This window comes from Rhea pennata, chromosome 14 (assembly GCF_028389875.1).
Source record: "Rhea pennata isolate bPtePen1 chromosome 14, bPtePen1.pri, whole genome shotgun sequence".
NCBI lineage: Eukaryota > Metazoa > Chordata > Aves > Rheiformes > Rheidae > Rhea > Rhea pennata.
Window position 1 is genome coordinate 1,418,923 of NC_084676.1, and position 23,893 is coordinate 1,442,815.

General features: G+C 57.8%; 2 protein-coding genes across 2 annotated transcripts in view; both read left to right on the top strand.

Annotated features, from left to right (window-relative positions):
• Window positions 1–1,967: 1,967 nt before the first annotated feature.
• LOC134146665 (protocadherin alpha-8-like) lies at window positions 1,968–4,619 on the top strand. Its single transcript, XM_062587103.1, has one exon. It carries the CDS (start codon window positions 2,030–2,032, stop codon window positions 4,529–4,531), a length of 2,502 nt encoding a protein of 833 aa, XP_062443087.1. The 5' UTR covers window positions 1,968–2,029; the 3' UTR covers window positions 4,532–4,619.
• Window positions 4,620–10,201: 5,582 nt separating this feature from the next.
• Window positions 10,202–23,893, top strand: part of LOC134146759 (protocadherin alpha-C2-like) — a 129,082-nt gene continuing 115,390 nt past the window's right edge. The window contains exon 1 of the mRNA XM_062587274.1: window positions 10,202–12,709. Within this exon, the coding sequence (XP_062443258.1) occupies window positions 10,262–12,709 (2,448 nt within the window). The 5' untranslated portion in view covers window positions 10,202–10,261. The remainder of the gene's footprint in view (window positions 12,710–23,893) is intronic.

The following is a 23,893-nucleotide window of genomic DNA, read 5'->3' on the forward strand; positions in this document are numbered from 1 at the left end:
AAGCTGGACAAGCAAAATGCACCTGCAAATGGAAAACGAGGCAAAGGGAAATACCACCTTCCTTGGGGGTGGGGGGAGAGAGAGACCACCAAAAAGAGCTGTGCTTCTCCTCTATGTTTTCACCCTTCTCTGAAGGTCAGCATGCCAAGATATGCTCACATTGTCCTCCTGAAGTAAGCAGTTGTCAGATCTCTTTGGAGTGTCTGTGTGCTCACCCTGTCTCAGGGATGGCTTGCATTTGAAAGGGTGGACAATGCTGTCATGGTCCAGTGGAGACGTTCTTTGTAACATGATCTCCTTGCTCTGTGCTGTGCTTTCTGGTGAAGACGGAGAGTACGTGAAACCGTGGAGCCACATGTGTGTGTCAAATGCAACCTTGCAAGAAGAAGAATTGGTGCCTGCTGCTAGCAGTGATCTTTCAGAAATCAGTCCCATGTGGCTACAGTTGTGGTATAAGCCTCGGTCTGTGCAGTGGATGGAAGTCTTCTCCCAGAGAGGGGGAGTGCCTGCTTTGTGCAGCCTGGAAGCAGGCGGGAGCCCTTTTATTCCTGCTGAGCACAGAGAAGTGAGGACGGGTCAAAGAGGACAGAGCTGAGGGCAGTGTGGTGTCACTGAAGGCCTTCCCAGGCGTGCTCCGTGGTTCTGAATCCAGTGGCAGATGGGGAGAGATTGAGGAGACCGAGGGTCTTCCCTAGAAAAGCAGTTTCCCAAGAGCCCTTTGGAATCCTCAGTACTCAGGGACCTCGTGCAAGCCAAGGTGGGAAAGAGTTAAGAAGAGGCAGGAGAGGTTTTGCCCCAAGTCATGCATGAGCCTCATGTCGAGAATGGCACAGACATTCAGAAAACGCTTTGGAAAAGGGAAGAAAAGAGAAGAGAAATGGAGGGAAGAAGAGAACACAAAGAGGTCGAAAGCGTTTTGAAGAGGCTAGAAGAGAAGGAGTTTTAAGCAGAGGGAAAGGCAGGAGAGGGAAGGAGGAAAAAAGAATTCGCCAACATTAGCGAGCATGATGGCTCTCTGCTGAATACCGCTAGTCACGAAGGAGCTTACCCACCATTCAGAGCAATCGCACTGTGCCAGGGAAGTGATGCCCCGTGGTAAGCGGTGACCCGGAGTTCCCCCGCAGAGGGAAGCAAGACGGAAGTGGGCGATTTCTCACGAGCTCCGTTTTCCTCCTGCATCCCTTCTGGATTTCGCCTCATGGCCCCCTCCTCGCCAAAGGAAGCGGGGGGAGCTCATCGGTCCTCCACAGAGCCTATCACACCATTTAGCAGAAGAACGTTGTTCCGGTGCAGCAGAGCTCGTTGCCGTTCCCTTTGCATCCTCTGCTGTTTTGTTGCAGATCCTGCCCCTTGCCCACGTTTTCCTGCACCGCGTTTGTGCAGCTCCCGCAGGTCTCCGCTTACCGGGAAACGCGGGACTCATGCAGGGTGTACGCCACTGCCGAGCGCTCCTGGCCGGGCTCGAGGCAAAAGGAGCAGGACGCCCGTGGCGCTCGCTGTGCTTCGACTGCATGGGTGCAACGGGCCAGCGCTCGGCCTACGGCGGGGGCGGCAGCACGGAGTGCGCTGTGGGAGGCGAAGGCTGCGGTTAAGGAAGCCTCGCTGGGCGGGAGGCGGCTCAGCGCGGGAAGAGGTGCGCGGGCGGCGGTGGCGTGTCCGCGCCTGGGCAGGCGCGTGGAGCGTCGGGCAGCGGAAGCGGCGGCGCCTGAGCGGAGAGGGGAGGCGGAGGTGCGGTGTGGGGCGTGTGCGGGAGAGGCCGCGGGTGCCGGGGCGCGAGTCGGCGGTGTGGGGCGTTAGGGCCGCAGGCGGTGGCTTTGCCGGCGCACGTTTGGCGTCGGGGCACACGGTGTCGCTGCAGGCTCAGGAACGGCGGCGGCGGCGGCGCGGCGGCTCCGCCCCGGCGCGGCGGAAAGCCCGGCTGTGAGCACGGGGGGAGCGGCAGGGCGCGGGCGGCGGTGCCGGGGAGCCGCGGCGAGCGGCGGCGGTGCCGGGGAGCCGCGCGGGGCCCGTGCGAGTGCCGGCGCCGGCCATGGGCGTGTGCATGCGTGCTGTGCTGCGGGTGCTGGTGCTGCAGGCGGCCTGGGCTCTGGGCGGCGGCCAGCTGCGCTACTCGGTGCCGGAGGAGGCCGAGGGCGGCACGGTGGTGGGTCGCCTGGCGCAGGACCTGGGCCTGGAGGCGGGCGAGCTGGAGGCGCGTCGGCTGCGGCTGGCGGCGAAGGGCCGGCGGGCGAGCGTGGAGGTGAGCGGGGCGAGCGGGGCGCTGGTGGTGAGCTCGCGGCTGGACCGGGAGGAGCTGTGCGGGAAGAGCGCGCCGTGCGCCCTGCGCCTGGAGGTGCTGCTGGAGCGGCCGCTGCGCGTCTTTCACGTGGAGCTGGAGGTCACCGACATCAACGACAACGCGCCGCTCTTCCCCGCCGCCCGCAAAAACCTCAGTGTCGCGGAATTAACAACGCTGCCGGGCTCGCGCTTCCCGCTGGAGGGCGCGTCGGACGCAGATATCGGAGCCAACGCGCAGCTCTCCTACAAACTCAGCCCGAGCGAGCATTTCGCTCTGGATTTACAGAAAATGAATGACGGAAATATGCTACCCGAACTCGTGTTAACGAAAGCTCTGGACCGGGAGGCGATGCCTGTGCACCGGCTGCTGCTGACGGCGAGTGACGGGGGCAGACCGTCGCTGTCGGGCACCATGGAGCTGGTGGTCTCGGTGCTGGATGTGAACGACAACGCGCCCGAGTTCAACCAGTCGGTCTATAAAGTGCAGCTGGCAGAGAACGCTGCAGAGGGGACGCTGGTTTTGCGCTTGAGCGCCACGGATCCTGACGGGGGAACGAACAGCGCGATGACTTACACAGCCACCCACTTCCTGCCACTCCTTGGGAAAGATGTCATTAGCGTGAATCCAAACACGGGAGAGATCAGACTGACGGCGCCCCTGGATTTTGAAGAAGTCAAAGTATTTGACTTCCGCATAGAGGCGAGAGACAAGGGTTCGCCTCCGTTGTCGGGACACTGCAGAGTGGAGCTGGAGGTGCTGGACGTGAACGACAACGCGCCGGAGGTGTGGGTGACGTCGCTGTCGGTGCCGGTGCCGGAGGACGCGGCCCTAGGCACGGTGGTGGCGCTGCTGAGCGTGTCGGACCGGGACTCGGGGGCGAACGGGCGCGTGCGGTGCGCGGTGTGGCCGGCGGCGCCGTTCGGGCTGGTGGCGACGTTCGAGGGCTCGTACTCGCTGGTGCTGCGGGAGGCGCTGGACCGCGAGCGGGTGGCGGAGTACGAGGTGGAGGTGCGGGCGGAGGACGGCGGGGCGCCGCCGCTGCGCGCCAGGCGCGGGCTGCGGGTGCCGGTGTCGGACGTGAACGACAACGCGCCGGCGTTCGCGCAGGCCGTGTACACGGTGCTGGCGCGGGAGAACAACGCGGCGGGCGCGGAGCTGGCGCGGCTGTGGGCGCGGGACCCGGACGAGGCGGGCAACGGGCGCGTGAACTACTCGCTGGCGGAGGGCATGGCCGGGGGGGCGTCGCGCTCGGCGTCGAGCTACGTGTCGGTGGAGGCGGAGAGCGGGCGTCTGTGGGCGCTGCAGCCCTTGGACTACGAGGAGGTGCAGGTGCTGCAGTTCGAGGTGCGCGCGGTGGACGCGGGGGAGCCGGCGCTGTGCGGCAATGCCACGGTGCAGCTCTTCGTCGTGGACGAGAACGACAACGCGCCGGCGCTGCTGCCGCCGGCGGGCGGCGGCGCGGGGCCCTGGGCGGGCGGCGCGTCGGGGTCGGCGTCGGCGGGGCCGTCGGCGTCGGCGTCGCTATGGGCGTGGGCGGCGTCGGGGTGGCCGGCGGGGCAGGTGGTGGCGAAGATCCGCGCGGTGGACGCGGACTCGGGCTACAACGCGTGGCTGCGCTACGAGCTGCGGGAGCCGCGGGGCAAGGGCGCGTTCCGCGTGGGGCTGTACAGCGGCGAGGTGAGCACGGCGCGGGCGCTGGAGGAGGCGGACGGCCCGGGGCAGACGCTGCTCATCGTGGTGCGGGACCACGGCGAGCCGGCGCGCTCGGCCACGGCCACGCTGAGCGTGTCGCTGGGCGAGGGCGGCGAGGCGGCGCTGGCGGCGGCGGGCTCGCCGTCGCCGGGGCTGCGGCCGGCGGCGGGCGCCGAGGGCGGCGGCGGTGGGGCGGCGGCGGCGGCGACGAACGTGTGGCTGGTGGTGGCCATCTGCGCGGTGTCGAGCCTCTTCCTGCTGGCGCTGGTGCTGTACGGGGCGTGGCGGTGGGCGCCGCGGGCGGCCGTGCTCTCGGGGCCCGGGCCGGCGACGCGGGTGTGCGCCAGCGAAGTGGGCAGCTGGTCGTACTCGCAGCGGCAGAGCCGGAGCCTGTGCGTGGCGGACGGCGCGGGCAAGAGCGACCTCATGGTTTTCAGCCCCAACTTCCCGCCGCCCGCCGGCGGCGCGGCGAAGGAGACGCCGCAGGATCTGCCCGCTCTGCTGGACACGGTCAGTGGCACTTTCTTTTCTCCTCCCCTCCCACCCTTCCGCCTGCCCTGACGCTCCTTGCCCGCTTTTGCCTCTGCCTTTCGGCCGGTACTTGGCAGCCTTTTGGTCTGAGCCTCTTGGCACTGCGATGCCCGCTGTGTCTCCCTTCGCTTGCAAAAGCTCTCGGCGTTCAGAGCCGGTGCGTGCTTGGAGAAGGAGTCCGCGCTCTGGAGCGTGGGGCTTGGTGGGATCCCTTCTGCAGAGGTCTTCCCGAGGGTTCTCCCCGGAACGCTTTCTCCTGAGCGTTTCCCATTTCCCGTTCCTGGGAACGGTGCTGCGGGAGGGTGTTCTCGTGGCGTGCGGCGCCGGGAGCTTGCCTCGGCCTCCGGAGGTGTTGGGGTTGTGATGCTGGGGCCTTATCCTTCTCAGAGATGGTTTCCAGCGAGGCATGAGGAGGAGTGTGCCCCTCGGCTCTTTGGTCTGCTGGCTTTCAAATCTGCTGCCTGGTAGCTGTCGCTCACTCTTCCCGAGTTGGGTAGTCGTCTCAGAGAATGAAGTGAGAGCCGCTTGTGGTTGGAGCTGTCTCGGCAGCACCTTCACAAATGTTATTGCCTCCAGTGTGTGGAGTTCCCAGCAACCGTTTGCTGCTTCGATGCCCGTCGTGTAGGTTCTGGCTGAGATGCTCTGCCTATTTGGCACAATCCGTATATTCCTTCAGTAATAGTGTGGCTGTTAGGGTAAGGATCTGCATTAGGCCCAGTCGTGCTGGGAGTGGGAAGCAGAACTGTGGGAGCTGGTTGGTGTTCAGCAATTTCCTGGCACCGTGGCACTGGCGCCGAGTGAGGCCTGGCCATGTGCTGGTTTGAAGGTTGCTCTGAGCAGTGCAGAGCCTTGCCTGAGGGATGTGGAGATGAGTGTGTGTGCGGTAATGTTGGGGGGCAGAAGGTGTCATAACCCAAGAAGGACAGAAAGCCTACTTGTCGTGAGAACCTGTATCCCGGGGTGGGGTGTCGAGGATGCCCAGAGAAGGGCCTAACTCAAGAGAGCTGCTTAGTGATGCTTGCCCAAGACCGTTTTGCAGGCTGCACGAGCCTGGAGAGGCAGCCTGAAAAGGATGCCTGACCTTCATCCTTCAGCTGCAAGTGGGAGACACAACGGAAGTTTTCTTTGGCGGGATTGGCGGGGGGCGGGGGGAGAGAGATCATTGGAGAGCTGTGTCTCCCCTATTGAAGTCCATCTTTCGCTGGGCGTTTTCTTGCTGGGCTTTGTTCAGTGGGACTTGCCAACGAAAGCGTGCCTGGAGTTGTCAGGTGTCTCTGGAGTCTGTCCACACCGACCGTATCTTCGGCTGGTCTCGTATGTCGGGAGGTGGAGTACCCTGTCACGGCATAACAGGGGTGGTGTTTGTAAAAGGATTACCTTGCTCTATTATCCGCTATTCGGTAAGGAAGGAGAGCGCCTGAAACCGCTGAGCTACATCAGTGTCTCAAAGGCAGCCTTACAAAAGGGAAGAGTCTGCGCCTGTGCCTTTTGATCATGGTGAATCAGGAGCCGTGAGTCGTTCCCACGCAAACAGCTTCGTTGTGGAGGCCTCGGCCTTTGCGAAGGTTCGGTGGGAATCAAGAAGGCAGAGGCCTGAGGGCTTTTTCCTGAAGTGCTGCGCGTACTTGGTGCAGGAGTGGAGTCGACATGTAGAAAGCACTAGTAGAAAAGGCGGGATTGGAGACGAGGAAGCGAGAAGTGGGTGTTGTGGACAGGAATGTAACGGCAGGGGATGTTGCGACAAAGAAGGGAAAGGGAGGAAAGGGAAGGGTGGAGAAGAAACTCAGGAGATTGACGTCGTTAACCGACATCACATCCACGTAGTGCCTGCAGTCAGTGCCTAACGAGCTTAGCCTTCATTAGGTGTGAATGGACAATGCCAGGCAGCTGGTGGCCGTAATTAGCGCTGATGGCTCCGTCTTTGATGGTCTGAGGGGGCGGGGAGTGGGGGTGAGGCCCCTGAAGGGCTCCTCGCGGAGGAAAGTTGAGAAAGGGGCGGGTGACTTCTCTCCCTCATTTTCTTTCTTCTTTGCCTTTGCTCGTTCTTCCTTCTGGATTTGTGTTCCCCACCTTCTTAGTCCCCGTCCGCGAGAAGCGGGAGAGAACGAGAACCTCAGCTGTGCCCCACCCAGTGTCTTCTTGCAGCAGACGTGGTTCCCGTTCGCTCCGCATCCCTGGTTGTCATCTTGATGGTTTCATTCCTTGTGTGTGTTTTCCTGTGTGCCGTTTGCGCGGCTGTAGTGCAGGTTTCCCCCCTGTGGGGTTCCATGTTGTTACATACTCATGCGTAGCTCTGCCAGAAAGTGTAGTTCTACAGCAGCTTGCACTCGTGTTCGGCTGTGACTCAGTGCTGCAGAATACTTGCACAGTGTCTCGGGACGGACTGCTTTCGACTGCCTGTGTCTGAGTGCCAGGCAAAGCGGAAGTAATTGCGTGCTGCGGCATGCTGCATTGCTTCGACTCTGCAGGCGCACGAAGCCACTCTGCAGTCTACAGAAGGAGTAACAGCTTGAGTTCTATCCTGGGAGGTGAATCTTGTCGTTGAAAAAGCCTCGATTCAAGGACGTTGTTAACATACTTAGTAGTTTATAGGGTGCAGGTGGAAGAGCAAATCTCGAGGTAGGTGGAAGACATGGAAAAGTGTGTTGCTCAATAAGCCAGGGCGTATATGTCAAGGAGCTGCTTTTGGTCAGCAGGAGCCCTGGTGAAAGCTTGTCACTCATGGTTGCTGAGTGGGCCAGTTCCATGTGTCCCATGGTGGTGGGCCGTGCTTGTTTTGTGAGAGTGCAGATAAACATGCTGTGATGGTGCCACGGTGCCTGATGGTGAGCATGTGGGTACCAGCTGGGACAGCATTTCCCCCCAGTGGAACCAGCCCCTTTCCCCATCGCCAGCGTGACTTGGGAGATATCTCAATATTTGAGTGCAAGATGCAGAGACTGCCTCATTCTGGTGTCCGTGTGATGTGCAAACTGGGGCCGTGTGCCATCGGTGTGGGCACTTCTTTTCTCCTGTACGGAGGCGCATTTGACCTCGAGGGAATGACATCAGATGACAAACTTCCTTTCTGCTGCTACCCTTCTCATGGAAGTGGACATAGTGCATACATTTATCGCAGCTCATGAAGAGGGAGCGTGTGGGTATGTTCTGCGGGAAAACACAGGGAGTAACTGTCACGTCTGTTCACATCATCACACACCTGTCACATAAGTCAATGGTTGTGAGGCAATGTGTGGGATCTCATTACTGTGCGTAATGAACTTCTGGCTCTGTTGTTCTGCAAGTGCTTGCCTGTCTGGAAAGACAAGCAGGAACTGGACATGCATCATGCAGCTGCTGTGCAAAAATGAGGAAGAGGAACATGTCTTGCTTGAGGGAGAGAGAGACCACCAAAGAGAGAGACCACTTTTCTTCTTTATGGAGATGACCTCGAGAGAATGGCGTGCATGTCCAGCTTTCTGTTCTGCTTCTGAATTGCACAGAAGTGGCTATAGGGATGAGTCAGTGATGCAGTGATTTCAGAGCTTTGAGAAGACATGCACAGTTTGTGCAAATCACACTTCCACGGAAGTTATCCTTGTTATTGGTCACTGGAGAATTCGCTTAGAATGCCTTCTGGAGGAATAATCTGATTTATTTTTCTGAAGAAGCAGGCAGTGGCAGAACATCCAGGGGCACATTGCTGTGCATACAGAAATTCCTATTTTTTTATTGTGTGAGTACTTGCCTTCTTGGAACGATAAGGAGAAGCTGGACAAGCAAAATGCACCTGCAAATGAAAAACGAGGCAAAGGGAAATACCACCTTCCTTGGGGGAGAGAGAGACCACCAAAAAGAGCCGTGCTTCTCCTCTATGTTTTCACTCTTCTCTGAAGGTCAGCATGCCAAGATATGCTCACATTGTCCTGCTGAAGTAAGTAGTTGTCAGATCTCTTTGGAGTGTCTGTGTGCTCACCCTGTCTCAGGGATGGCTTGCATTTGAAAGGGTGGACAATGCTGTCATGGTCCAGTAGAGACGTTCTTTGTAACATGATCTCCTTGCTCTGTGCTGTGCTTTCTGGTGAAGACGGAGAGTACGTGAAACCGTGGAGCCACATGTGTGTGTCAAATGCAACCTTGCAAGAAGAAGAATTGGTGCCTGCTGCTAGCAGTGATCTTTCAGAAATCAGTCCCATGTGGCTACAGTTGTGGTATAAGCCTCGGTCTGTGCAGTGGATGGAAGTCTTCTCCCAGAGAGGGGGAGTGCCTGCTTTGTGCAGCCTGGAAGCAGGCGGGAGCCCTTTTATTCCTGCTGAGCACAGAGAAGTGAGGGCGGGTCAAAGAGGACAGAGCTGAGGGCAGTGTGGTGTCACTGAAGGCCTTCCCAGGCGTGCTCCGTGGCTCTGAATCCAGTGGCAGATGGGGAGAGATTGAGGAGATCGAGGGACTTCCCTAGAAAAGCAGTTTCCCAAGAGCCCTTTGGAATCCTCAGTACTCAGGGACCTCGTGCAAGCCAAGATGGGAAAGAGTTAAGAAGAGGCAGGAGAGGTTTTGCCCCAAGTCATGCATGAGCCTCATGTCGAGAGCGGCACAGACATTCAGAAAACGCTTTAGAAAAGGGAAGAAAGAAGAGAAATGGAGGGAAGAAGAGAACACGAAGAGGTGGAAAGCGTTTTGAAGAGGCTAGAAGAGAAGGAGTTTTAAGCAGAGGGAAAGGCAGGAGAGGGAAGGAGGAAAAAAGAATTCGATAACATTAGCGAGCATGATGGCTCTCTGCTGAATACCGCTAGTCACGAGGGAGCTTACCCACCATTCAGAGCAATCGCACCGTGCCAGGGAAGTGATGCCCCGTGGTAAGCGGTGACCCGGAGTTCCCCCGCAGAGGGAAGCAAGACGGAAGTGGGCGATTTCTCACGAGCTCCGTTTTCCTCCTGCATTCCTTCTGGATTTCGCCTCATGGCCCCCTCCTCGCCAAAGGAAGCGGGGGGAGCTCATCGGTCCTCCACAGAGCCTATCACACCATTTAGCAGAAGAACGTTGTTCCGGTGCAGCAGAGCTTGTTGCCGTTCCCTTTGCATCCTCTGCTGTTTTGTTGCAGATCCTGCCCCTTGCCCACGTTTTCCTGCACCGCGTTTGTGCAGCTCCCGCAGGTCTCCGCTTACCGGGATACGCGGGACTCATGCAGGGTGTACGCCACTGCCGAGCGCTCCTGGCCGGGCTCGAGGCAAAAGGAGCAGGACGCCCGTGGCGCTCGCTGTGCTTCGACTGCATGGGTGCAACGGGCCAGCGCTCGGCCTACGGCGGGGGCGGCAGCACGGAGTGCGCTGTGGGAGGCGAAGGCTGCGGTTAAGGAAGCCTCGCTGGGCGGGAGGCGGCTCAGCGCGGGAAGAGGTGCGCGGGCGGCGGTGGCGTGTCCGCGCCTGGGCAGGCGCGTGGAGCGTCGGGCAGCGGAAGCGGCGGCACCTGAGCGGAGAGGGGAGGCGGAGGTGCGGTGTGGGGCGTGTGCGGGAGAGGCCGCGGGTGCCGGGGCGCGAGTCGGCGGTGTGGGGCGTGAGGGCCGCAGGCGGCGGCTTTGCCGGCGCGCGTTTGGCGTCGGGGCACACGGTGTCGCTGCAGGCTCAGGAACGGCGGCGGCGGCGGCGCGGCGGCTCCGCCCCGGCGCGGCGGAAAGCCCGGCTGTGAGCACGGGGGGAGCGGCAGGGCGCGGGCGGCGGTGCCGGGGAGCCGCGGCGAGCGGCGGCGGTGCCGGGGAGCCGCGCGGGGCCCGTGCGAGTGCCGGCCATGGGCGTGTGCGTGCGTGCGGTGCTGCGGGTGCTGGTGCTGCAGGCGGCCTGGGCTCTGGGCGGCGGCCAGCTGCGCTACTCGGTGCCGGAGGAGGCCGAGGGCGGCACGGTGGTGGGTCGCCTGGCGCAGGACCTGGGCCTGGAGGCGGGCGAGCTGGAGGCGCGTCGGCTGCGGCTGGTGGCGAAGGGCCGGCGGGCGAGCGTGGAGGTGAGCAGGGCGAGCGGGGCGCTGGTGGTGAGCTCGCGGCTGGACCGGGAGGAGCTGTGCGGGAAGAGCGCGCCGTGCGCCCTGCGCCTGGAGGTGCTGCTGGAGCGGCCGCTGCGCGTCTTTCACGTGGAGCTGGAGGTCACCGACATCAACGACAACGCGCCGCTCTTCCCCGCCGCCCGCAAAAACCTCAGTGTCGCGGAGTCCTTAATGCTGCCGGGATCGCGCTTCCCGCTGGAGGGCGCGTCGGACGCAGATATCGGAGCCAACGCGCAGCTCTCCTACAAACTCAGCCCGAGCGAGCATTTCGCTCTGGATTTACAGAAAATGAATGACGGAAATATGCTACCCGAACTCGTGTTAACGAAGGCTCTGGACCGGGAGGCGATGCCTGTGCACCGGCTGCTGCTGACGGCGAGTGACGGGGGCAGACCGTCGCTGTCGGGCACCATGGAGCTGGTGGTCTCGGTGCTGGATGTGAACGACAACGCGCCCGAGTTCAACCAGTCGGTCTATAAAGTGCAGCTGGCAGAGAACGCTGCAGAGGGGACGCTGGTTTTGCGCTTGAGCGCCACGGATCCTGACGAGGGATCGAACCGCGCAGTGACCTACACAGCCACCCACTTCCTGCCACTCCTTGGGAAAGATGTCATTAGCGTGAATCCAAACACGGGAGAGATCAGACTGACGGCGCCCCTGGATTTTGAAGAAGTCAAAGTATTTGACTTCCGCATAGAGGCGAGAGACAAGGGTTCGCCTCCGTTGTCGGGACACTGCAGAGTGGAGCTGGAGGTGCTGGACGTGAACGACAACGCGCCGGAGGTGTGGGTGACGTCGCTGTCGGTGCCGGTGCCGGAGGACGCGGCCCTAGGCACGGTGGTGGCGCTGCTGAGCGTGTCGGACCGGGACTCGGGGGCGAACGGGCGCGTGCGGTGCGCGGTGTGGCCGGCGGCGCCGTTCGGGCTGGTGGCGACGTTCGAGGGCTCGTACTCGCTGGTGCTGCGGGAGGCGCTGGACCGCGAGCGGGTGGCGGAGTACGAGGTGGAGGTGCGGGCGGAGGACGGCGGGGCGCCGCCGCTGCGCGCCAGGCGCGGGCTGCGGGTGCCGGTGTCGGACGTGAACGACAACGCGCCGGCGTTCGCGCAGGCCGTGTACACGGTGCTGGCGCGGGAGAACAACGCGGCGGGCGCGGAGCTGGCGCGGCTGTGGGCGCGGGATCCGGACGAGGCGGGCAACGGGCGCGTGAGCTACTCGCTGGCGGAGGGCATGGCCGGGGGGGCGTCGCGCTCGGCGTCGAGCTACGTGTCGGTGGAGGCGGAGAGCGGGCGTCTGTGGGCGCTGCAGCCCTTGGACTACGAGGAGGTGCAGGTGCTGCAGTTCGAGGTGCGCGCGGTGGACGCGGGGGAGCCGGCGCTGTGCGGCAACGCCACGGTGCAGCTCTTCGTCGTGGACGAGAACGACAACGCGCCGGCGCTGCTGCCGCCGGCGGGCGGCGGCGCGGGGCCCTGGGCGGGCGGCGCGTCGGGGTCGGCGTCGGCGGGGCCGTCGGCGTCGGCGTCGCTGTGGGCGTGGGCGGCGTGGGGGTCGCCGGCGGGGCAGGTGGTGGCGAAGATCCGCGCGGTGGACGCGGACTCGGGCTACAACGCGTGGCTGCGCTACGAGCTGCGGGAGCCGCGGGGCAAGGGCGCGTTCCGCGTGGGGCTGTACAGCGGCGAGGTGAGCACGGCGCGGGCGCTGGAGGAGGCGGACGGCCCGGGGCAGACGCTGCTCATCGTGGTGCGGGACCACGGCGAGCCGGCGCGCTCGGCCACGGCCACGCTGAGCGTGTCGCTGGGCGAGGGCGGCGAGGCGGCGCTGGCGGCGGCGGGCTCGTCGTCGCCGGGGCTGCGGCCGGCGGCGGGCGCCGAGGGCGGCGGCGGCGGTGGGGCGGCGGCGACGAACGTGTGGCTGGTGGTGGCCATCTGCGCGGTGTCGAGCCTCTTCCTGCTGGCGCTGGTGCTGTACGGGGCGTGGCGGTGGGCGCCGCGGGCGGCCGTGCTCTCGGGGCCCGGGCCGGCGACGCTGGTGTGCGCCAGCGAAGTGGGCAGCTGGTCGTACTCGCAGCGGCAGAGCCGGAGCCTGTGCGTGGCGGACGGCGCGGGCAAGAGCGACCTCATGGTTTTCAGCCCCAACTTCCCGCCGCCCGCCGGCGGCGCGGCGAAGGAGACGCCGCAGGATCTGCCCGCTCTGCTGGACACGGTCAGTGGCACTTTCTTTTCTCCTCCCCTCCCACCCTTCCGCCTGCCCTGACGCTCCTTGCCCGCTTTTGCCTCTGCCTTTCGGCCGGTACTTGGCAGCCTTTTGGTCTGCGCCTCTTGGCACTGCGATGCCCGCTGTGTCTCCCTTCGCTTGCAAAAGCTCTCGGCGTTCAGAGCCGGTGCGTGCTTGGAGAAGGAGTCCGCGCTCTGGAGCGTGGGGCTTGGTGGGATCCCTTCTGCAGAGGTCTTCCCGAGGGTTCTCCCCGGAACGCTTTCTCCTGAGCGTTTCCCATTTCCCGTTCCTGGGAACGGTGCTGCGGGAGGGTGTTCTCGTGGCGTGCGGCGCCGGGAGCTTGCCTCGGCCTCCGGAGGTGTTGGGGTTGTGATGCTGGGGCCTTATCCTTCTCAGAGATGGTTTCCAGCGAGGCATGAGGAGGAGTGTGCCCCTCGGCTCTTTGGTCTGCTGGCTTTCAAATCTGCTGCCTGGTAGCTGTCGCTCACTCTTCCCGAGTTGGGTAGTCGTCTCAGAGAATGAAGTGAGAGCCGCTTGTGGTTGGAGCTGTCTCGGCAGCACCTTCACAAATGTTATTGCCTCCAGTGTGTGGAGTTCCCAGCAACCGTTTGCTGCTTCGATGCCCGTCGTGTAGGTTCTGGCTGAGATGCTCTGCCTATTTGGCACAATCCGTATATTCCTTCAGTAATAGTGTGGCTGTTAGGGTAAGGATCTGCATTAGGCCCAGTCGTGCTGGGAGTGGGAAGCAGAACTGTGGGAGCTGGTTGGTGTTCAGCAATTTCCTGGCACCGTGGCACTGGCGCCGAGAATGCGTAGAGAAGTGCCTAAGTCAAGAGAGCTGCTTAGTGATGCTTTCCCAAGACCGTTTTGCAGGCTGCACGAGCCTGGAGAGGCAGCCTGAAAAGGATGCCTGACCTTCATCCTTCAGCTGCAAGTGGAGAACGAGATACAACGGAAGTTTTGTTTGGCGGGATTGGCGGGATTGACGGGGGGCGGGGGGAGAGAGATCACTGGAGAGCTGTGTCTCCCCTATTGAAATTCATCTTTCGCTGGGCGTTTTCTTGCTGGGCTTTGTTCAGTGGGACTTGCCAACGAAAGCGTGCCTGGAGTTGTCAGGTGTCTCTGGAGTCTGTCCACACCGACCGTATCTTCGGCTGGTCTCGTATGTCGGGAGGTGGAGTACCCTGTCACGGCGTAACAGAGGTGTTGTTTGTAAAAGGATTACCCTGCTCTATTATCCGCTCTTCGGTAAGGAAGGAGAGCGCCTGAAACCGCTGAGCTACATCAGTGTCTCAAAGGCAGCCTTGCAAAAGGGAAGAGTCTGCGCCTGTGCCTGTTGATCATGGTGAATCAGGAGCTTCGTTCCCACGCAAACAGCTTCGTTGTGGAGGCCTCGGTGTTTGCGATGGCTCGGTGGGAATCAAGAAGGCAGAGGCCTGAGGGCTTTTTCCTGAAGTGCTGCGCGTACTTGTTGCAGGAGTGGAGTCGACATGTAGAAAGCACTACAGTGGAAAAGGCGGGATTGGAGACGAGGAAGCGAGAAGAGGGTGTTGTGGACAGGAATGTAACGGCAGGGGATGTTGCGGCCAAAGAGAGGAAAGGAAGGAAAGGGAAGGGAAGGGTGGAAAAGAAACTCAGGAGATTGCCGTCATTAACCGACATCACCTCCATATAGTGCCTGCAGTCAGTGCCTAACGAGCTTAGCCTTCATTAGGTGTGAATGGACAATGCCAGGCAGCTGGTGGCCGTAATTAGCGCTGATGGCTCCGTCTTTGATGGTCTGAGGGGGCGGGGAGTGGGGGTGAGGCCCCTGAAGGGCTCCTCGCGGAGGAAAGTTGAGAAGGGGGTGGGTGACTTCTCTCCCTCATTTTCTTTCTTCTTTGCCTTTGCTCGTTCTTCCTTCTGGATTTGTGTTCCCCACCTTCTTAGTCCCCGTCCGCGAGAAGCGGGAGAGAACGAGAACCTCAGCTGTGCCCCACCCAGTGTCTTCTTGCAGCAGACATGGTTCCCGTTCGCTCCGCATCCCTGGTTGTCATCTTGATGGTTTCATTCCTTGTGTGTTTTTTCCTGTGTGCCGTTTGCGCGGTTGTAGTGCAGGTTTCCCCCCTGTGGGGTTCCATGTTGTTACATACTCATGCGTAGCTCTGCCAGAAAGTGTAGTTCTACCGCAGCTGGCACTCGTGTTCGGCTGTGACTCAGTGCTGCAGAATACTTGCACAGTGTCTCGGGACGGACTGCTTTCGACTGCCTGTGTCTGAGTGCCAGGCAAAGCGGAAGTAATTGCGTGCTGCGGCATGCTGCGTTGCTTCGACTCTGCAGGCGCACGAAGCCACTCTGCAGTCTACAGAAGGAGTAACAGCTTGAGTTCTATCCTGGGAGGTGAATCTTGTCGTTGAAAAAGCCTCGATTCAAGGACGTTGTTAACATGCTTAGTACTTCAAAGGGCGCAGGTGCAAGAGCAAATCTCGAGGTAGGTGGAAGACATGGAAAAGTGTGTTGCTCAGTAAGCGAGGGCATATATGTCGAGGACCTGCCTTTGGTCAGCAGGAGCCCTGGTGAAAGCTTGTCACTCATGGTTGCTGAGTGGGCCAGTTCCAGGTGTCCCGTGGTGGTGGGCCGTGCTTGTTTTGTGAGAGTGCAGATAAACATGCTGTGATGGTGCCACGGTGCCTGGTGGTGAGCATGTGGGTTCCAGCTGGGACAGCATTTCCCCCCAGTGGAACCAGCCCCTTTCCCCATCACCAGCGTGACTTGGGAGATATCTCAGTATTGTGTGCAAGATGCAGACTGCTTCATTCTGATGTCCGTGTGATGTGCAAACTGGGGCCGTGTGCCATCGGTGTGGGCACTTCTTTTCTCCTGTACGGAGGTGCGTTTGACCTCGAGGGAATGACATCAGATGACAAACTTCCTTTCTGCTGCTACCCTTCTCATGGAAGTGGACATAGTGCATACATTTATCGCAGCTCATGAAGTGGGAGCGTGTGGGTATGTTCTGCGGGAAAATGCAGGGGGATAACTGTCACGACTTATGTTAACATCATCACACACCTGTCACAGAAGTGAACGGGTGTGAGGCAATGTGTGGGATCTCATTACTGTGCGTACTGAACCTCTGTCTCTGTTGCTCTGCAAGTGCTTGCCTGTCTGGAAAGATAGGCAGGAACTGGACATGCATCATGCAGCCGCAATCAGAAAATGAGGAAGAGGAACACGTCTTGCCTGAGGGAGAGAGAGACCACTAAAGAGCTGTGGCTGTCCTAATTTTTCACCCTTGTCTGAGCATTTGCACGTCAAATGCCAAATATCTCCAAGGATGGCAATTTGACACCCTCTCTGGGCCCCTGCTCAGCTACCTAGCCACTCTCACCTCAGAGGTTAGTTTCTGTTTACCCAGTCTTTTATCCAGTGCTCCATCACTCTCACAGTAAAGAAGTTCATCCCTATATACAGACAGAGCTTCGTCTGGTTCAGTTTGTGACCGTTCCCTCCTGTCCTGTTGAATGTCACCACTGAGAACAGTTTGGCCCCATCCCCTTGACACCCTCCCTTGAGGTATTTGTAGACATTGATAAGACCCCCTCTCAGTCTTCTCTTCTGCAGGCAAAACAGCCCCAGCTCTTGCAGCCTTTCCTCATAGGGAACATGCTCCACTCCTCTGATCATCTTTGTAGCCCTATGCTGGGCACTCTCTGGGGACTCCATGTCTCTCTTGCTCTGGGGAGCCCAGAACTGGACACAGGACTCGAGATGAGGCCTCACCAAGGCTGGGTAGAGCAGCAGGATCCCCTCCCTCAACCTGATGGTAACACTCTTCATCGTACACCCCAGGATCCCATTGGCCTTCCTGGCCACAAGGGCACATTACTGGCTCATAGTCACCCACCAGGCCTCCCAGGTCCTCCTCTGCAGAGCTGTTTTCCAGCAGGTCAGCCCCCAGCCTGTACTGGTGAATAACTGAAAGGGTTATTCCTCCCTAGCTGCAAAGCCCTGCACTTGCCCTTGTTGAACTTCCTGAGGGTCTTTTCTGCCTAACTGTCCAGATCTCTCTGAATGGCAGCACTGCCTTCTGGTGTATCAGCCACTCCTCCCAGCTTGGTATCCTCAGCAAACTTGCTGAGGAGGCGCTCTGTCCCTTTGTCCATGTCATTGACGAATAAGTTGAAGAAGACTGGCCCCAGTACTGAGCCCTGGGGAACTCCATTAACTACAGGCCTCCAGCTAGACTGTGTGCCAGTGATGACAACCCTCTCAGCTCTACCTTTCAGCCAGTTCTCAATCCACTTCGCTGTCCACTCATGTAACCTTCACTTCTTGAGTTTACCTAAGAGGATGTTATGGGAGACAACGTAAAAAGGCTTGCTGAAGTCGAGGTAGACAACATCAACTGCTCTCCCTTCATCTACACAACCAGTCATTCCGTCGTGGAAGGCTGTCAGATTGGTCAAGTGTGGTTTGCCCTTGACGAATCCATGCTGATTCCTCCCGATCACCTTCTTTACCTCCGTCTGCTTGGAGATGATGTCCAGAACGAGCTGTTCCATCACCTTTGCAGGGATGGAGGTGAGGCTGAGCAGCCGTTTTTTCGTGGGTTCTCCTTCTTGCGCTTTTTGAAGATGGGAGTAACACTGGCTTTCTTCCAGTCCTCGGGCACCTCTCCAGTTCTCCATGACCCTTCAAGGATGATGGAGAGTGGCCTAGCAACAACATCCACCAGCTCCCTCAGTACTCGTGGGTGCATCCCATCAGGGCCCATGGATCTGCAGATGTCAAGTTTGCCCAAAAGATCTCTAACCCGATCCTCCTTGAGCAGAGGAAAGTCTTCCTTTCTCCAGACTTTCTCTCTCCTCTCATGGCTCTGGGATTGGTGAGGGCTACCCTTAGCAGTGAAGACTGAAGCAAAGAAGGCATTGAGTAACTCTGCCTTCTCTGCATCGTTCATCACCAGGGCTCCCACCCCATTCAGGAGCAGGCCCACATTTTCCCCAGTCTTCCTCTTGCTACTGATGTGTCTGAGGAAGCCCTTCTTGTTGTCCTTGACATGCCTTGCCAGGCTTAAATCCAAATGGGCCTTGGCCTTCCTCATTGAATCTCTGCATACTCTGACAACATACTTAGAATCCTCCCAAGTGGCCTGTCCCCTCTTCCACATTCTGTGTACTTTCCTCTTCCATTGGAGTTTTGGCAGGAGCTCCTTGCTCATCCATGCAGGTCTCCTGCCCCCTTTGCTGGACTTGTTTCTCCTTCGGATGCATGCTCTTGAGCTTGGAGGAAGTGATGCTTGAATACTCGCCAGCTCTCCCGGACCCCCCTTCCTCCTGGGGCCTTAAGCCATGGGACTTCTCCCGGTAGGCCTCTGAAGAGGCCAAAGTTGGATCTGCTGAAGTCCAGGGTTGCGATCCTGCTTATTGGCTTGCTTCCTCCATGCAGGATCCTGAATTCCACCATCTCATGGTCACTGCAGCCAAGGCTGCCCCCAACCTTCACATCTGCAACCAGTCCTTCTTTGTGGGTTAGGACAACGTCCATCAGGACACCCCTCCTCATGGCTCCTCCACCACCTGTGTCAAAAAGTCCTAACTGATGCTCTGCAGGAGCCTGCGGGTCTGGCTGTGCCTAGCTGTGTAGTCCTTCCAGCAGATATCGGGGTGGGTGAAATCCCCCATGAGAAGCAGGGCCTGTGATTGTGAGGCTACTTCCAGCTGTCTGTAGAAGGCCTCCTCGACTTCCTCTTCCTGATCAGGTGGCCTGTAGTAGGCACCTGTCGGAGGCGGGCTTGTGGAATCATAAGACGACTCAATATGAGCTAGCAATATGATCCGTTTATTTCAGCAACTTAACCTGCTTATATACCATCGTATGCAGTTCACACGCTCAAGCATCCTGCTGGTTATATCTAATTGGCTTACTACTATAGTTCACGCCGCAAAGCTCTGTGCTATTGGCTATCCACATATTCACTGTCCCATCTCACCAGCCCCTTCATCCTGTTTTTACATAGCATTCATTCTTATTCCCTCATTACTTGTCCTTCAAGGTGTCTCCAAGATTACTCCATATCAGCAAGTCAGGGTTGCTCATTTGTATGGCCTGATATCCATGCTCGTCCAGCCAATTCTCTGCAATTCCCCCATTTTTCTTTTGAGCAACCCAAACTTGTTTAAGAGCCTTGGGAACATCCGCTTAACACAGCTAAATGTAATACAGAGGAATACACCCAGCAAGCACAGCACAACTGCTATCCACAATAGTTCTTTGATCAAACTTAACAACCATCGAGGCAAAGGGCCAAACAAACCCTGTAGCCATCTGTCCAAAAGTCCCTGCTCTTGTTGTATTTTCTTCGTATGATCTTGTAGCCACCGAATCTTCTTGTGGATAGATTCACTGTGATCTGACAGGTTCAAGCAACACATTCCCTCAAAGTCCTCACATCCATGTCCTTGTGCCAATAGGAAAAAATCAATTGCTGCACAATGGCTTACGTTTAGGGATTGATTACAATTGTGAATGCTAAACGGCTTAAAATACTTGATCCAAAAAGTGGGAACTTCTACCAGACACGTCCAAATCTGCTTGTGCCATTGGTATGTGAATTGCATCGGGCTCCTGGCCGGTGATGGCCACCAGCCTATCCTGTCCTTTTCTAATTACTTCCTCTACTTGCTCCAGGCGCGTAACAATACTACACTTCGGTTGGAGAGGGAGAAATATCCATTGCAAAACCGCTATCACATCTCTCCCTCCCCCCCCTTTTCTTTTTGCCACTGCATGATGACTGCACACACTTATGGCCAGATAACAGTACGACAAGCCTATATGGCTCGTCTTCAAACCGACAAGATGCCCACCGTGATGTGACTAAATCCGTTAAGTGCTGTAAACAAGCCTGTTGTGCTGTAGACAAATGGACAGGGGTAGCTGGATCCGAGCCCTTTAATAAGGGGCGAAGAGGCTCCAGCTCCTCGTTTCGAATGCCTACTATGGCCCTGATCCATTGTAAATCTCCCATAAGTTTCTATGCATCCCGTAGGGTGTGGATGGCAGTTGTCAGTGTAACCTTTTGTGGTCTGACCATAGTATCACTGATGTGCCATGCCAAATATTTCCATGGGCTGGTAACCTGTATCTTTTCTGGAGCAACCTGTAATCCTCTGGCCAGTATCGTATCATGCAAATATTTGCTTTGATGGTGTGAAAAGGGAGCAGCCTGGGCTACTAAAATGTCATCCATATAATGATAAATGATTGCTTGTGGCCATGCTTGACGGATGGGCTGCAAGGCGGCCGCTACGAGTAACTGACACATGGTGGAGCTGTTACGCATCCCTCGAGGGAGCACGACCCATTCAAATCACTGACTCGGGGCGGCCTTATTAAGCGCTGGAAGGGAAAAGGCAAATCGAGGTGCATCAACCGGGTGAAGTGGAATTGTGAAAAAAACAATCCTTAAGGTCTACAATCAGAATGTGCCATTCACGTGGAATCATTGTAGGTGCTGGCAGCCCTGGCTGCAGCGCCCCCATTGGCAGCGTTTGCTTGTTTACCTTTCTTAGGTCATGTAACAAATGCCACTTCCCTGATTTTTTTTGGAATAACAAATATAGGTGTGTTCCAAGGACTTGTTGAAGGTTGAATATGCCTGACACATAACTGTTCAGCAACTAATTCATGCGCCCGTTGCAACTGTTCCTGTGTCAGCGGCCACTACTCCACCCACACTGGTTCATTAGTGAGCCAAGTGAGCTTCAGGGGTGTCGGTTGCTTCACAGCGGCCACTGAGAAAAAAACCGAGTCAGGGGTTGCTAAAACAACTCCCCATTGTGTGAGGCACTCCCGTCCCACCAACCCATTGACCCCTTCAGGTAGTGGCAGGATAGTAAGGAGTACCCGGGGCTGCGTTGCTCAAGGATCAGCTCCGCAGGCTGCAAAGTTACCATGGCTTGAGCTGATCCCCCCACACCCGCAACTGCATCTGGAGACGGACGAACTGGCCAGAGTGTGGGCCAAACCGTGGCTGACATGATCGTAACATCAGCTCCTGTGTCCAACAGCAAGCAGAAGTACCGCTGCTCACCGGCATAATTTACTTGCACCGAGACCATCGGTCTACGGTTCATGTTTAGAGTTAGACAAGCCAGCGGGTCGGTACTTCCAAACCCAGCATTCCCCCACTGGGGCAACTCTCGAAGCTGAGCAGGATTGGTCAATTCTGCTAATAACTGTGGAAATGGGATGATCTGGGCAATTTTACTTCCCCTTGGTATAAAAATGGGAGGAGTTAGAGTATATGCTACTATCCAAACTTCACCTGTATAATCAGCATCAAGAACCCCAGGGCATACAATGATGCCCTTCAAGCCGGCCGAGGAGTGGCCTAACAAAAGGCCCCCACTCGATCAGGTGGCTTGTGCCACCCTGTTGGAATTTTTTGTGGCCTGGTGTCAATCAGGGTGATTTCTACTGCTGTTGCCAGGTCGAACCCCAAGCTCCCGGCAGTGGCTGGAGTCCCCCAACCACCGGAGCCAGAGGAGGGGTTATTGTTGTCTGCATGCAACCCCCTTTCGCGCTCCACAAGCCGTTTCCCGACCGCCAACATGCAGCAGAGGCGTGAGTGTCTCTTTGACAGTTCTCACACCACACTTGTGCCTCCCTGCATTATTTCCAGGTGTGGCCCGGTTTCCCACAGCGGAAGCAAGCCCCTAAGTTACGAGGTCTCTTCTGCTGGGTCGGGCCCTGTAAGGCAGCGGCAAGCGCCTGTGTCTGCTGTGCCACTGCTTCTGCAAGCGATTTGCTTTGCTGTTTAACAGCAGCGGCAACCGCCTCAGACACAAACGCAGCTTGCTGCTGGAGGCCAGAATTAGCTGCTCTCTCCAGCATCTGAGAGAGCGTGGCACTCCTAGGCAAGGTGCTTAGCAACATTTTCATTTTCGCATTTGCATTCTCAAACGCAAAAGCACGCAACAACTATTCCTTGACCCCCTCCCCGATCTCGTGAGACGCCTCAATAGACACCACAAGCTTATTGACAAAGGAGTCAAAGGGCTCCTGGACTCCTTGACACAACGTAGCCCAACTGGGTGGCTTCTTTTCCATCGGCACTCTCCACAGCGCGTTTTTAGCTGCTTCAGCAGAGGCGTTGTGGAAATCCACCGGAAACTGCAGTTGTTGAGCAGCGGCAGCATAAATTCCTTTGCCCATCAGCATATCCAAGGTGACATCTCGCAGGGGATCAGTTTATGGCCTCGGCACGTTGACCACCTTGCGACAGCCCTCCTCCCAATATCGTTCCCACAGGAGAAACTGCGCCGGGGTCAACACCAGTTTTGCCACTGAAACACAGTCATCCGGTGTCATGACATTTGATGCAAACAAATACGTAATCATTTGTCATGACGGCTCTCCGTGTAATCCATAGGTAGCAACTGTATTGCGAATTTGCTGCATCAACTTCCACTCGAAAGGGTGATATCTAGCAGTGGCTTGGCCACCTGCATTCGTACCAGTCACAGGGAAGGCAGAGGGAGGAGAGGCAGCGGCGGCCTGCCACTCACCCTCCAAAAGGGCATCGCAGATCACCCCTGACCACCGATGTTGTGTATTCAAGGGCTTTAATTGCACTCCGCCAGAAGAGATAACAAGCACATCACCCACTTCTCCAGCTTGCAAATTGCTCATGTGCCGAGTAACTTCCTCCAACAGATGGTCTGAAGGCCGAGGCCCTGAGCGGCGTGACCGCAGCGAAGGAGGGGGGTCAAGGAAGCGGCCCTCCTCCTCAGGTTCCGCATGCGCACTCCTTGCCCCAGCTGTTTTCCCTTTGTTATCACTATTCTCGTTCTCTGGCAGAGGCGGTGCAGAGGGACGGCAACAAGGGCCCCCTTGGCCTTCGTCCAAACGAGAAGTCTGCCCCTCCTGCTCTGCCTGGCTCTGAGCCGCTTTTGCCCTTATCTCTGCTGCGCTCTCAGCCACAGGAACCTCCATTCCTCCTGCGGAGGACTGGCTCGCAAAAAGCCGTGAGGGAGTAACTGCGGGAGAGGTTTCCGAGGGGCGATCCCCCAGCATTGCCGATGCGGCACATGCGACCCTTTTTTCTGACTGATATTTCTACAGGGCATTAATCACTTCCCGCCAGGTTGCACTCAATTCCTTCGTGATTTTGCTACCATCCAGAGTCTTGTCCCATAGGGTACTGCCAACCTCCTGCCATTCGTCGACACTAAATACCAAGGTGGGTGTCACTTAAATGTCCATGCCCCCTCGCCCACTCACAGAGGGCAAGTAACTTCTTAGTAGAGACGGGCGCCTCTTGCTTAGCGAGGAATTCCATCAATAACTGTATTGCTGCTTCTCGTTCCATCTCTATGGCAAGGATCAGCGGTCTTACTGGCATTCGGAGGGCAGCTGCACGAATTCCTCTTTAGTGCGCACAGGGCCTTTCCTCCAGCTTTCATAGAAAGCAGGTTCACTTATGTCTTCGGGGTCCCTGTTCGGGTGCCACTTGTTGGAGGCGGGCTTGTGGAATCATAAGACGACTCAATATGAGCTAGCAATATGATCTGTTTATTTCAGCAACTTAACCTGCTTATATACCATCGTATGCTGTTCACACGCTCAAGCATCCTGCTGGCTATATCTAATTGGCTTAGTACTATAGTTCACACCGCAAAGCTCTGTGCTATTGGCTATCCACATATTCACTGTCCCATCTCACCAGCCCCTTCATCCTGTTTTTGCATAGCATTCATTCTTATTCCCTCATTACTTGTCCTTCAAGGTGTCTCCAAGGTTACTCCATATCAGCAAGTCAGGGTTGCTCATTTGCATGGCCTGATATCCATGCTTGTCCAGCCAATTCTCTAAAGGCACCCACAACAGTGTCCCCCATGTGAGCCTGCCCTTTAATCCTTACCCATAAGCTCTCTGCTCACTCTTCATCCACCCCTAGGCAGAGCTCGATACATTCCAGTTGCTCTTTCACATGAAGAGCAACTCCACCACCTCACCTGCCTGGCCTGTCTTTCCTAGAAAAGCACGTAACCATCCATGACAAAATTCCCATCATGTGAGCTATCCCACCATGTCTCTGTAACTGCAATGAGACTGTGGCCCTGTGACTGCACACAGATCTCCAGTTCCTCCTGTTTATTCCCCATGCTGCGTTCCTTGGTGTAC

Bases quoted from the DNA above. Each gene is read 5' to 3' on its own strand.
- LOC134146665 (XM_062587103.1), top strand. From the start codon at position 2,030: ATGGGCGTGTGCATGCGTGCTGTGCTGCGGGTGCTGGTGCTGCAGGCG.